The sequence below is a fragment of the Anticarsia gemmatalis genome, chromosome 18, assembly GCF_050436995.1.
Source record: "Anticarsia gemmatalis isolate Benzon Research Colony breed Stoneville strain chromosome 18, ilAntGemm2 primary, whole genome shotgun sequence".
NCBI lineage: Eukaryota > Metazoa > Arthropoda > Insecta > Lepidoptera > Erebidae > Anticarsia > Anticarsia gemmatalis.
The window spans coordinates 495,004-510,096 of record NC_134762.1 but is presented as its reverse complement, the minus strand read 5'-3'; the positions used below and the strand labels follow the sequence as shown (position 1 = coordinate 510,096).

Genomic DNA, 15,093 nt, shown 5'->3' with positions numbered 1-15,093 from the left:
AACTTTATATACCTACTTACTAGGTGACAACTTCGCTTGCGTGACATAAGAGAGAATGGGTCATAATTTTCTCTGTTTTTGTAACATTTTTCGTTGCTACTCCGCTCCATATGGCTGTAGCGCCATGTTATATAGCCTAAAGCCTTCCTCGATAAATGGTCTATTCAACACAAATATATTTTTTCAATTCGAACCAGTAGTTCCTGCGATTAGCGCATTCCAACAAACAAACAATTTCTTCAGCTTTATAATGTTAGTTTAGATTATTCGTGGCAGATGTTATTATATGTTTCAAATTTGCCATGTCCTCGCAAACCTGTCGAGTATATTACAAAATAGAAATAATTCAGTGACACAATAGAACTTGTCACACGCCAGTGACGTAGGCTCCAATCAGCCGGCGCGGCGGTGTCCAGGGACTCCCGTGACGGATTCAAAACGTAATCATATTGATAACTCCCTTCTTTACATGATTTTATGCGAAATATCTAAAATGTTACGTGTTTTGACATCATTTTTTTTGTTAAACCTATTACTGTCCCACTGCAGGGCAAGGGTCTCCTCCCAAACGAGAGGAAGGGTTAGGCCTTGAGTCCACCACGCTGGCCAAGTGCGGGTTGGGGACTTTGCATAATGTCCTTAATAAATGTATTAAACAAATTTTAGGCATGCAAGGTTTCCACACGATGTTTTTCTTCACCGTTAGAGCAAGTGATAATTATTTGTAATACACACATAACTTCGAAAAGTCATTGGTGTGTTGCCTCGGATTCGAACCTGCAACCACTTGCGTGGGAGGTGGAAACTTAAACCACTCGGCTATCACTGCGGTTACATATTTTAGGCATGCCTTTATTAAAACGTTATCGGTATCTTTATTGTAGTTATGGTTACCTGAATTCCTACATTTAAAATGTAAGGTACATAACCTCACGCTTGATATATTCGAAGGCTATAGCATACTGCATCTGTCCCAAATACTATGATTGAGATTAATCTTATAAATTTGTAAACTACCAATAGCATTTTGCCCGACCCAGGAATCGAACCTGAAACCCCGAGATCAGTAGTCGTACAAAATACCGACCGCGCCAAAGAGGCAGTCTTCAAATCTTCATGTTCATAATTTCATATTAAGGCAAGGTAATTAGCTTAGCATTTCTTCCAACTAACTATGTTGGAGCCGGCTTCAAGTCTCACCGGATGCAGCTGAATACCAGTGTTATAATAAGGTACTAAATAAAAAAGTTAGAATGATTATAAAAATATTTTATTATCTAATTGAAAAGTTATAATAAATAAATAATTAGTAACTTAACGAAGCTAATGTATTCTTAATATTATTTCCTTACTTATAAGTTATACCTACGTCTATATGCAATAGTAAGGCTGACCTCACATCAGGCGCCCGAGACGCGCAAACGCCAGAGAAACGCGCTCGCCTCATGTTGGAAGGCCTTAATTGGAACAGCATACAAATACCGAAACTGCCGTGATTGTGTTTGTAAAGTGAAATGTATGGGCGAAAGCAACAGATTTTTCTGATAGATGTTCTCTTAACAGCTGAAGGGCACGCACAACATTAGTAATATGTATACTCTGTGCCACTTTCAATCGTACTTGTTTGTATAAAAATATAAATTGAATCAATCGCTCTGAAGTTAATAATATACAATGGTAATTTAACTGATTTTTATAATTAATCTCGATAAGCGAGCGTTTGACTTTACAATTACGTGAAGTAAATAGTTCTTGTGCAATACGCTAGGGGCGCTGATCAGTTTTTTTCATACAAAATTGGCCAATGTCTAGCTGTTTGTAGTCTATGAATGGTAGTAGAAAATCTTCTCGCATGTTTTAATTTGTTTCTGTTGAGCAGTGGCTTGCTGCTATATTCAGAAATACACTGTGATTTGGCTCGTACTAGACTAAGAGTAAACCTATGGGAGTTGGTCAGCGTGTCAGCCGAGCAAGCCGCACGTCACCACGTTGAAACAACTTCGGCCTTCTGGCTTCTCTGCCGGCGCGGCGACCACACGCTTCCTCTTCTTGCCGTTAGCGTCGTATCGTTTCTCCTCCTGTATCATAGAAAAAAAGAAATTAAGCAGGTGGCTCAGGAAATTTTTGTAACGTCCTTTGTAATTGACGAAGGTTCGCTTTTAACCTAAGGCAACCTTTCTGTTGAAGTACGAAATACGTAAGAATAAGTGTCATGACAGTATTTAATTGTGGTGCGTTTTTTAAAGTACATATGTACATAATCATTACATGTTTCTTATTTATTTTTGAAAGACAACTTTTTTACAAACATACAAACAACGGACACAAAGTTCAGCCAGAGCTGAAACAATTATTTGTGGATCGTAAAAATAATTGCTCGTTGTGGGAATCGAACCCACCATTTCCCGACGCAATGTTAGTAACGTGGCGACCACCTTAACCACTGCGCCGTAACGGTAGGAAACCAATAATTTTATAACATGTAACGCCAGATACACTACTATACAGGCCAGGCAGACAATTCAATTATTAACCTAAAACTGCGACATTAATTTAACCAATTGTTTTTCTAAGAGCTTTGTGAAGAGTAACAACAATTGACAAATAGTGTTCATTCGCGAGTGAATGGAGTGAATGAGTCGAACGATGGCGGGCGATAAGCGTCGAGCTTGTTTTTACTTGATTAGTGACGATACTTCACTTGGCGTTGTTTCGCTGCTCTAAAGCTATCCTTCTGATCGAAAGCCTTTCAGTACAAACAATGCTTGTCTACTGTACGTATTTTAAGTTTATTGTTTTACGAAGATTTGTATTACATGTAGAAAAGTTACATGGCTAACCAACGGTCTCTGAGAAACATTTAGCGATAGTTTATCTATTCAATTGTGTCAAAATCACAGTTAAATTTGCTCAGAAACCGGGAGTATGTGATCATATTTGTTATCACAGCGGGATCTTCGATTTTTTAAGCGACAGAGATATTTAAGAAGAATAATCGTACTCTCGCTGGAGGCAGCGGAGTATGTCATAGCATGAAAATGGAATTCAGTATTGACGTAGATAAAACGTGACCGCTCAATTTTTTTGAAATAACTTTAACAGGTTAGTTTAGTTTAACAGGTTATATTATGGAATAGAATATTGTATGTTTTTTTAAGTACGTTTATCACTTTATATAAATAACTAACTGACTCGCGCAACTTCGCTTGCGTCACATAAGAGAGAATGGGTCAACATTTTCCCCGATTTTTAAACATTTTTTACTGCTACTCTGCTCCTGTTGGTTGTTGCGGAATAATATAAAGCCTTCCTCGATAAATGGACTATCTAACACCGAAAGAATTTTTCAAATTATACCAGTTGCTCCTGAGATTAGCGCATTCAAACAAACTCTTCAGCTTTATAATATTAAGTATAGATTATCTGTCACTTATTAATAAGCCATGAACCGGGACAATTGTTATTATACATATAAGATAGTTTTAAAAGCATTTTCCATTGTGGATATGGCACGTGCAAACTAGCGTGGCACAAACAATGATTATTTGTTCAGTGTTGCAGTATTACATCGTACGTACTAAGTACGGTGCAGGCGTACGTGACACCTCGCCACAATCACGCGCTTAACAGCAAAGGTTAACTCAATATTTGTAATCCACCAATATATGGCATCATATTCTATGTAATTATCTATTTTATGTAATGGATAACATTTTGAGGTATTGTGTACCTATCTAACCAGTGAAGACATTTGGCTAGTCTCATAATTACGTTAAAAATAGTTAAATGCTAGAGGCCGCCCGCGACTTCGTCGGCATGGAAACCCTTCCCGTGTAAATTCTGATCCCTCGGGAACTCCGGGATAAAAAGTACCTAGCCTATGTGTTATTCTGAATCTTTAGCTACCTTTATACTAAATTTCATCGTTATCGGTTCAGTAGTATTTGCATGTAAGAGTAACAAACATACCTACATACATACGTCTCCAGTAGCGAGTCATATGTCTTATTAATTATAAAAACTAATGACTTTTTTCGGCTGTACTTGTAAGTTTGGCTTTACTTAGTGTGGTATGTTCATTATTAATATTTCTAAACGACTACGCATGAACCGGAATACCTTTCAGGCTAATCGTCGATTAGTGTGTAAAGATATGTGTCCAGTATCTACTAGATATGTGCGTAGCTACAGCTAAGCGAAATGACTGTAGATTTAGTTGGTTCCTCAAACCTATGTTTTAAAGTTAAAGCTAAAGTCAAATATGCCTACTTAAAATGCCTTAAAATTAACAGGTAGTTTTCAGGTTTTTTGAGCATAAAAAGCAATAAGCATAAAAAAAGACTATTAAATCAAGGCCTAACCCCTCCCTCATTACGGGAGGAGACCCTTGCCCAGCAGTGGGACTTTAGGGTTACATTTATTTATTTATTTTATGTAATGGTTCTAATGAACCGTGTACTCATTTGCGATTCTTAAAGCCTAAGAGATTTTTTTACAAGTTCATACATACTATAATGCGAAAAGACTTTTTCCCCGACCTAATATAATAAGTCGTTATAGCATAGCTGTAGTGGATAGTGATCCTAACGGAATGCTTTTCGTAATGAAACAGTGGTTAGCAATTTAGCGTTGCATTGCACTCGGCGCGAGAGGGTAAACTTGTGTCGAGATATTAACGTACTACTTACTAAACACTTCATATTGACCTTATTGTTTGTAATAAAGGGTAAGTTCCGTTTCTCTTTTCATTTCGGAAAATAATCTATTAAAATCACTTGTTTTAACGGTGAAGAATAACAACTTTACAATCTAGCATACCTACCTTAGAGTTATTAAACAGTGTGTATAGGAAGGCAAAGTCCAACCCGCGCTTGGTCAGCGTGGTAAACTCAAGACCTAACCTTTGCCTCAATTCGGGAAGATAAGAAAGATTTTACAGTTTGGTTGAACGCGCTTAATTCAGGAACTACTGGTGCAAATAAAAATTTTTACTGTTGGATAGCCTCTTTATTGAGGAAGACTATAGATTATATAACATCACGTTACGACCAATAATAGCAGAGTATCAGTGAAAAAAAATATCAAAACGGGTAAAATTATGACCTATTCTCTCTTATGTGACGCAAGCGAAGTAGTGCGGGTCAGCTAGTTTATCATATGTCGTGTTGTTTTTTGGATTCGTTGTTTCTATGTTTGTCTTCATGACACAAACTTAGTTCATTCCTACTCTTACACTAGTCTGTTAATTATTAAAGGTAATTAACACAATGTCTTACCTCAACGATCTCTCCGACCTTGTGTTTGGTCATGACGTGCTTGGCGTCGCTGGAGTGGCCGACGTCGTCGAAGGCTCTGGTGGCGTCCTTCCCTGCCTCGTCCATGAGCACGTCATCACCGCCAGGGTGCTGGAATAGAAACCATACGTCTAAGTAACGAACTAAAATGTACTGCAAAAATTGTTCCTTCGGCGCCCGTCAGAGCCGCTGATTATATTTTCGTACAATATTTCTCAGTAGCTAGCCGGTTGTCGATAGTTGATAGACGTAGGGAATCTTTTTTTATTGCATCCGCACTAAGAATTGTTCTTGTGTCGCGGGGACTTTAACAAACACACAAACATTGGACACAAAGTACAACCAGACCCAAAACAATATATATTATTTGTGGATCGCACAAATAATTTTCCGAGTGGAAATCGAATCCACAAACCCTCGACGCAATGGTAGCAGCGTGGCGACTTAAACCACTGCGCCCCGGACGCAGTCAAATCAATCCCGCTGCTGTATATTGCTATCTTACTAATAAATGTTATGTAATCTCTGATTATTTTATTGTTTATTCATGTACAGTTTTATAATTTCCACGGCCGGTTGTAAAAATGTCGTTCCACGTCGTAACTTCGGATAAGGTGAAGATAATGATGATACATAATTGATTGGAAGTGAAACACTTTACAGCTCATCAGAACTTCACATAAAATTTTGCATACCTAATAAATAAAGCTAATCCGTTATAATACTTTGTTTCGTAAAAGATTTGTAGACTTAGTAGGCAGTTTATTTCACAACAAATTCTATTTATGTCAGTAATACAATCACATTTTTGAGACCAAGTATTGCGAAACCGATAACTGATTAGATAAAGATATTGATAAGAATATGACGTGAATACTTTCTACAAATTGTTTTCCGCGAATATGTTGTACCTAGTAATGCAGTTTAGGTTTTTGGCCTAAGAACGGATATGTGCTAAATTCTTATCATGTCGGGTCGGCATTGTAAGACCTTTTATGAACAATGGAGTTACGAGAAAAATAAAATGGAATTATTGGATTTTTACGCTACTAATAATATATGTAATTGTTGCTTTGAATTTTGAATTCGGGACGGAAGGAAAGGACCTGAATTTTAAGTTTATTTTGTTAGATTATTGTATTCTCAGAAAGATAGCAAATGTATTTGATTCCTTTGGAGATAGAGGATTTAGTTAAAAAAAAAAAATGAATGTTCTTTTCACGGGATGTCCTGTGGAAATTACGACTTTTGGCGACATATATAAGAAACACATGTAAAATAACTAAGTACAATAGTTACCTCGTGCATATATTTGGTGAGGTCATAGATGGAGTCCTTGTAGACCATCCAGAGAGGCTGGCCGTTGCGGCCGTTGCGTGTCGCGACATCCGCGAACGTGTACTCTTTGAATTCCGCCATTTTGTTCCTGCAATGTAACAACATTCAGTCATTCAGACTGCCCTTACACATTGATTTGTATATATTTTCTTAAATAAATATGATGGCGCAACATTGATACAAATTATCTCTATGCACATGGTTTTGAAAATAAACCTTATGCGAATATATCTAGGCCTAGGTCGGCGGACTAAAGAACATAAATCAAAAAGTCGAACTTTACAGTAACAATAAAAAACGTTTTTTATTCCGCCTTGGAATTTTCAAATTGTGCGAGGCTGATAAGGTACACCACTTAGTATGCTGGGAATTATTTCTCGGTGACTTAAGTGCTTTAGTCAGATGGCGTATTGAATTATTTGAAGTCGAGAGACCTAATGAAAAAAATATCGAACTTTTTGACTTATGTTCTTTAGTCCGCCGATCCCACGTATAATACCTAAAATCGTTTTTTTATAAAGCAGTATGTGACAACCAAAAACATTTGGCAACCGCCGCTGGTTCCTAGGACAAGAAGAATACAGGAAAGATCAAGCGCCATGCTTTTGAGGCGCTCAAAGCCAGTTGCGCTCACCGGTCGGTAAACGATCTGTGGGTTAAGCAACCGTTGGCGCGGTCATTCTATAATTGGGTGACCGCATGGTGGTATTTGAACTGAGCGTCTCCAAGTTTCGGAGGGCACGTAAAAAGTCGGTCCCGGTTGTTGTCTACTAAGATAACAGTCGTTAAGCCACGTCAAAGGCCTTTCGGGCGGCTTGAACAACTTTGACACTAGGTTGACCAATAACCATACGATAGATAGATAGATAGTGCCATGCTCATGACATGTGCGCGCGAAGAAAATCGCGAGCATTGAGCACGCAAGCTTTCCTGTGTGTAATCCTGTACGCTACTAAGGTAAGGTAAGGTACTCCTCCTTATTTCTACAATTAAAACTATCGTGTTGGTTTTATTATGATGATTAAGTCGAATATTTCGTTGATGAGGTAATAATCCGAGGCGAGGCTTAAAACGTGTTCGTATCATATCTACGGATCAGCCTGATAACAATCACTAGACATCACGTAATTCTGATAACACTAATTATTGTGATTATTACCAAATGCATTGATAAAATAACAAGTTTCATGTTGAGATATTTGTTTTTGAAAGTAAGCGATACTTAATCTAAGTCGATTTATATTTGCGTGTCAGTGTTATTCTACAATACTAACTAATTAAAACGTTCTAGACTGAAATATAATAAAACACTAAATATTTTTATTTTGATTAAACTTCACTCACTATAATCCTGCTTCCGTACATATAATATGTAGGAGTTTGTGAGACTGTACGTTCGTTTGTTAAATGGCTTAACATATAACATAATTTATTAAACATGGAAATCTTTTTGTGACGAAGTAGTGCACAGTCATTTATTTAAAAAAGACTGAAAATAAATTTATTTTTTGTAAAATATACGTATTAAATTCTAATGTTTTTATGATATTGTCAGTTTTTTATGATATCATTAGCTTAGCCTTTCTTCCAACTTTGTTGGAGTTGGCTGACAGTCTCACTGGATGCAGCTTAATACCAGTATTTTACATGCAGCGACTGCCTATCAAACCTCCACAACCCAGATACCTGTGATAACACGATACCCTTCAGTAAGACTGGTTGTCAGACTTTCAAGCTGCTGACTACTATTAAGGAATGTTAAAGATCTTTGAAAATTACAGCCGGGACCCACAATTTTAAGCGCTTTCCGAAACACGGAGGAACTCGATATGTATAAGATGGTCATCCATTAACAACAATCTCGGCAAGCGCAGCTTAACCTTTTTGTTGACAAAGCCATTATGATAAATATTAAATAGAAAATATATTTGGAGATTTCAATTAAGAAAGTGATTCTAGGTGGACTTTGTACTCAAACTGTTGTACATACTCATTTAAAAAAACCCAAGTGACAAAAAATAATCTATATACAATGCGGAAGTAGGCAAAAATCTAGAACAAACTAGTTTTAGATTACAAAGAACGTATGACGAACTGGAATAATGGATGATTTATCAAATATGTACGTAATTATGTGATAAGATACAGTTATATAGTGTTATATGTAGTTATACATACACTCATAGGTTTAGTGATTATATTGACTCATTGTCGGTTAAGATCAATGACTATTGGTTTTTTTTTTGCACGAGCAAGATAACATGATTCCGTAATTATTTATTTGATAGTGTATGTGAGTACATAACTTTTAAGCATATATAAAACTGGGCAATTCATTGATAAAGGCTTATTGCAAGCAGGGTAAAAGCATAAATTCAAAAAAACTGTTAGATTTATTTAAAACTAGCTGACCCGCGCAACTTCGCTTGCGTCACATAAGAGAGAATGGGTCAAAATGTTTCCCGTTATTGTGACATTTTTTACTGCTGCTCTGCTCTTATTGATCGTAGCGTGATGATATATAGCCTATAGCCTTCCTGGATAAATGGGCTATCTAACACTGAAATATTTTTTCAAATCGGACCAGTAGTTCCTGAGATTAGCGCGTTCAAACAAACAAACAAACAAACAAACAAACTCTTCAGCTTTATAATCTTAGTATAGATTAGTATAGATGGATCAAGAACCATTGTGCAAAAAGAATTTATGACAAGTCCTAATAGAAATTATGTTCAATACATAAGCCACGCAGAGATTAGTTAATGTCTATTGTACAAAGCAATGCTAGATTAAAAAATACGATACTACAAATCCATAAGTCTATCTGTCTATCTTTTATTAGATTATGCGACTAAATCGCAAATTGTGTTTGTAGTGAGAATGGAGATATTAGAAAATAGTAGAATAACTCATATCAAACGAAGATGACTTTATCCGATTTCTTAGGTACATTTAGTCTCATTAAATGTACCTATGTTATCTATTCATCTGTCAAGTTTATTGCCCAATTTCCGAGGCACATTTAGCGGTAGTTAATATTTGTGTTAATCTATTGAATAGATAAACTACCGCTATATGTACCTCAGAAACCTAATTATACAATGCAAAGTTTAGAGCGGTCCCTGCACTAAGCTCGTGGCTTGTATCGCATTTATACAAAAAATATAGTATATAACTGTATATACTATAAATTGGTAACACTTGTATTTATTGTGTTAAAGATACTTTTCCATCCAGTAAGAAATAAAGCAAGAGCGGAACTCTCGACAGATTTCAAAAATCAATTGTATAAACTAGGTCACAGTTACAATGCACGATGTTTTCTCTCTGCTATTACATTTGTAGATGAAAACTTTAAGTAAATGATTTCTTTTTTGTAGTACAACGCTAGTGTTTTGTTTTTGGGGTGAGCAGAGACGATGATGTTTATAAACTTCTTCTTTATTGTGATTGAGAATGATTTGATGTTTGTTAGTGAAGCTAAAAGTCCAGAACTGGTGCACCGATTTGGGTCGTTATAGTTTTAAATAATTGTGAAATATTTAAAATTTCACATGTCATTTTAGGTTTAAATGGTAAAATGATGCATCAGCAAAATGCTTAAAGTTCCTTTGAAGGGAATTAAAATGTTATCTTCACGTTTTATATACTTGGTAAAATGTCCATAAAAAAAAAATCAAATTCAATTCATTTAAATTTACGGTTTAAATAATTAAAATTATAAAAAATTACGATCTATTTTTGCCATTTTGAGTCAATAACTCATCATTTCCTTAACAATATAATTTTCTTTTGTAAAATTTTCGTTCGTTTTTTGAAACTCACCGGTATTGATGCGTGTGTCCCGAGTCGGTATCAACTATCGACTGGTTATCACTATCGTTGATAACCGTTAACAGACGTTGATAAGCTATCAGTTACGTGTCGGACACCACTGATACTGATAATGACGCGGTTGTAAAAGTTTGGTTGCAGGTGCGCAGGTTATGTAGTTAGGCCTTCAATACACCTACAAGCCAAGTGCGGGTTCGGGACTCTGCATTGCTTCAAGTGTGTTAAAGAACTCTTAGGTGTGTTACTACTACACTATTTTAAATATTATATCTAAATAAGTATATATGTTACTGTAAAAGCCCGGACTGTGGTAAATCCTAAGATTTTCCGGTAAAACCTAAGATTTACCAACTCTCAATGGTAAAAGTCCGAACAATTCTTTTATTTCGAACTTTTACCCCTATTCACTTGGTAAATCTTAGGATATACCTCAAGGGCAGGTAAATGTAGCTAATATAAAATAATTTAATAGTTATAAAGAAGGAGTTTTCGGCAAACCGACATGGGTAGGTTAGGTTAAAAGGCTGAGGTGGGAGCGAGCGAAGCGAAGCTCCCACCTCAGCCTTCGTGGTTATTTTAAACCACCCAGAAGGAAGAGCCCCGCGAAGCGGGGCTCCGGCGACATCTTCAAACTCTCATTATAAATATATTAGGGCATATAAATATATCCCTAGCAATATCATTATATTACGGCTCAAACACATTATAATCAACTCTTACCGTGTCATTATGTAAATCCTAAGATTTGCCAATTAAATGGTGGTAAAAGTTCGAAATAAAAGAACGTTCGGACTTCTACCATTGAGAGTTGGTAAATCTTAGGTTTTACCGGAAAATCTTAGGATTTACCACAGTCCGGGCTTTTACAGTAACATATATAACTCAAAGGTGACTGATTGACTGACATAGTGATCTATCAACGCACTGTTCGGGCCGCTGGACGGATCAGGCTTGAATTTGGCATGCATGTTATGACGTAAACTTTACATCCGTTAAGAAAGGATTTTGATCAATTTTACCCCCACGGGGATAAAATAGTTGATGACAGTTGTATGAAAATTCAGTTACCTGGGTTATAACACGATACTCTTCGGTAAGCCCGGTTGTCAGACTGTCGAGCTTCTGACTACTGTTAACGACTACAATTTAACACGGAGGAACTCGATGTGAATAAGATGGTCACCCATCCACAGAGCCTCGGCAAGCGCTTTATGTGGTACTATGTTTTCAAAATGAGGATGTATTTTTTACAGTCCTGTGTACACGTTCGGTTATAATAGTCGACAAATTGAGTAGTACATTAACACACTTGACTTTGTCATGTTTACAATAACACTCTTAAGAAGTATATAATAATAATGTAATGTATTGTTTAATATAACTTGCACTCATGATCGAGTGGTCTCGTGTTATTATTAGACAATTGACAGGGTTGATGTGGACATCTCACTTCATGCTTAAAAAAACGAATTTTCGTTACATGTGATTTTGATCTATGTAAATAAAAATGAATCATCGAAACGCAGATTACTTCAGAACAACTATAATTATTTTTTAACATGTTTGTTACTGTCGGGACTAGGTTTGTATAGAATCAATTGGATCACAATTCCCATAGTAATAGAATCAACGGGATAAAATTGTATTGTAGTTTTGGATAAAAAAAAGACCATATTTGATCTTGAATTTTTAACCATCTATGTGACCATATAAACTGTTTAAATTTTAACCATATAAACTTTATAAAAATGTATTTGGTGGTATAGCCGTGGTGTGGTATATTACCAAACAAATAGACATTTTGTCCCGTTTGAAGTGTCAGTATGGATTTTAAACTTATACGCACGTAACATTGTTTCTAAAATTATGTTTCGAAGAATAAGTAAGAATGTAGCACTTTGCTTAGTTTAATGTAGAATAATTTTGACTTATAAATAAGGACGTAAGTCCTGTTACATTTCGATATCCCTCACAGCGGTCAGCCCTGGTCACACACAAGTAAATCCTCCTTCTATCAGCGGGATTCCCAAGAGGATACGTTATCTATTTATCTAATAACGCACGCACTTAATAGATAATATTGTTTTGATTCTGTAATTACTAATTATATATTATATGACTGCAATCAAAACTACGCAAATAATTTCGAGAAAAAGTCGTCACGTACTGATTTAAATCGTGTAATCTTTTTAAATTCTTAATAGATTGTATAAATTATGTAATTCCTTTCCTTATTCGATAAATGTCTTTTTGATAGGCTGCAGTCATATACAAAGCTAAGTCCATGCCTCACGGATTACTTTTTTCATAAATAAAGTGATAAGTCAAACAAATGTGTGTAAAAATATCTCAATATTTTAGAGATAGTGATATCAGCCGTTAAGTCTGCTAACTTTTTTAGTCCACCACTATCCCACCCCTGAGTCCAACAGTCCACTGGCCAACTGCAGGTTGGGGACATTGCATGACCCAAGAAATGTGTTATAGAACTTTTCGTTTATGTGTGCATGATGAAGATGGCGTGACAAAAGATTTTTTTTGAACCTTATTGAAATAAATAAAACTAAGAGGTCCTAAAAGCATAATAATATAATAGATATAGTAACATTGAAGTATAATTTCTCATTGACTCTACCTTCCCAACTGGCGGTAATTTTACTAGACTACGAGTAGGTATATCGTTGACAGTTATCATCAAAAAGATACAAGCCCGTTATTTGGCAGTAAACTTACACAGAGAACATATAAACGACTAAACACGCATATTTTTCACCTCTCACTACAGGTAAAATAAAACCAAACATATTCATTATTTTACATTTATTTCTAACTAATCTAATTAAACATAATCTATGACTAAGTTATAATAGTACACGTGTTCTTCGCCACTTGAGTCTGTCGAGGCCGTATCTCCTCGCGAGCTGGTCGTACGTCGCTCTCGTCTGCACGAAGACGCGTGTGATCATGCCCTTGTAGTTCTCATACATTCTCTCTATTTTTACCTGAAACAACAACAAATGTTCAATGTCAATGTTGTATTCTAGTTATAGTTTTTTTTTTCTTAATACTCTTTTTGTTTTATGCTAAAATAATGTCATGTTCTTAAGCAAGGGTGAAGACACTGGCATCTGTAATACAGTTTCGGCTAGCATAGATGTCAGGACAATGTGTGGATATTGTAACAGATTTTATGTCAATAACATTTTTGATTTTTTTTTATGTTCTAAGTTTTTTTAAAAGGAATCTCTCATAGATTGGCCGGAGTTAGGAAGTTCATCGTCGTAGACCTCTGTGCCTTGAGAGCACGTAAAGCTGTTGGTCCTGCGTCTGACCTCTTACTGGTGGTGTGCGTTATCCGTTCCAGCCCTATTATTAGTCCTTAGCTCAAAAAACTTTGGGGACTGTACAATTGACGGTAAAATTCTTTCGTCTGAAGTGCTCTAAAATGTCACAAATGTGTTTTTAATAATATGATCATTATTGTCATCGTGCACCGCCGAGTATACAGTGATGTTGCTATATACTTGTTTAAATAAACCACGCATAGCATTTATTGAAATGAAAATTGAAATTGAAAATAATTTTATTGTTGGCAATAAACAATAAAAAAAAGAACAATATGTGCACGTATTGCCAACAATGAGGCCCTCATTCAGCTATATGCTGCAATACCACGAAGATATTGCAGCGCTGGTTTTCAATGAGAGCCTCATTTTGAGCGATACTGTTATTTATCTAGGTTACTACAGCAAGTATTAAAGTATTTGTCAAAGATAAGATGAGGGCGCACTGGGGCAGGGCGGTGAATTCAAGGCCTAAGCCCGCTTATTTCAGGATCTGCCTTTGCCCAGAAGAGGCTAGACGGGCCTGTAATTAGTTGGATTGATGTCAGGTGCTTCTGTGCTGTAAAACTTACAATATACTCACAAAGACCAGTAGACATCGCGAACCACCCGCACGCATTCATACGTTTAGTCTCCGTTGAATTAGACTTAGTTAACTTTGAACTAGCTGCCTTTGGTAACAGCTGGTTTGATGCAGCTGATATAGGCAATGATCTAGATTCACGCGCTGGTGGTAAAGATGAAGGTTTTGAAGGCTCCTTCGACGTAGATGATGTTTCAAGCATCAATGATGGTGAGGCTTCAGGCAGTGATGATGAACCTTCAAATGGTGATGCCGACTCAGATACTTCGCCTGATGAAGCGAAATCGAGCATAGAAGGCATGTCTGATGATTCTGCTTCGAATATCGGCAGTTCAGCTGATTCCAGGTCTGTGGTAGATGAAGGTCGCGCTGTTGTTGGTAGCTCAGTAGTAGTGGTGGTTGTTGTTGTTGTGGTTGATGGTTTAGGAGCCATGGTCAGTCCTGTAGACCAGGGGGTCTCGGGTGATGCAGGCATGTCGTCTATGGTAGGTTCAGAAGTTGGAGGAGTTGGTTTTGATGGTACCTGGCAAAAACAGTAATTTAAGTAAGTTTTAAAACAAAGATGATAAAGTAGTGCGAAAATTTACTAATATTATCGAATTAATTGCATGTGGGACTGATTAATATCGAATCAACTAGCTGTCACGCTATCCGCTTGTAAAACAAATGCCTTCTTTTACTGCAGCAACTTTAATGTTTA

General features: G+C 36.4%; 2 protein-coding genes across 3 annotated transcripts in view; both read right to left on the bottom strand.

The window, feature by feature from the left end:
• Positions 1-1,254: 1,254 nt before the first annotated feature.
• On the bottom strand, positions 1,255-10,551 carry LOC142980674 (cytochrome b5-like). Its single transcript, XM_076126186.1, has 4 exons — positions 10,458-10,551; positions 6,594-6,720; positions 5,277-5,405; positions 1,255-2,078 (listed from the first exon to the last, which is right to left on the bottom strand). The coding sequence occupies exons 2-4, from the start codon at positions 6,711-6,713 to the stop codon at positions 1,962-1,964; spliced, it is 366 nt and encodes a 121-aa protein (XP_075982301.1). The 5' UTR covers positions 6,714-6,720; positions 10,458-10,551; the 3' UTR covers positions 1,255-1,961.
• Positions 10,552-13,282: 2,731 nt separating this feature from the next.
• The window catches only part of LOC142980636 (uncharacterized), a 47,849-nt gene continuing 46,038 nt past the window's right edge, over positions 13,283-15,093 (bottom strand). The window contains exons 6-7 of one of the 2 annotated variants that reach the window (XM_076126131.1): positions 14,383-14,916; positions 13,283-13,468 (exon numbers count right to left, since the gene is read on the bottom strand). In XM_076126131.1, the coding sequence (XP_075982246.1) occupies positions 13,328-13,468; positions 14,383-14,916 (675 nt within the window). In that variant the 3' untranslated portion in view covers positions 13,283-13,327. The remainder of the gene's footprint in view (positions 13,469-14,382; positions 14,917-15,093) is intronic. The other variant, XM_076126132.1, reaches the window with a different exon arrangement.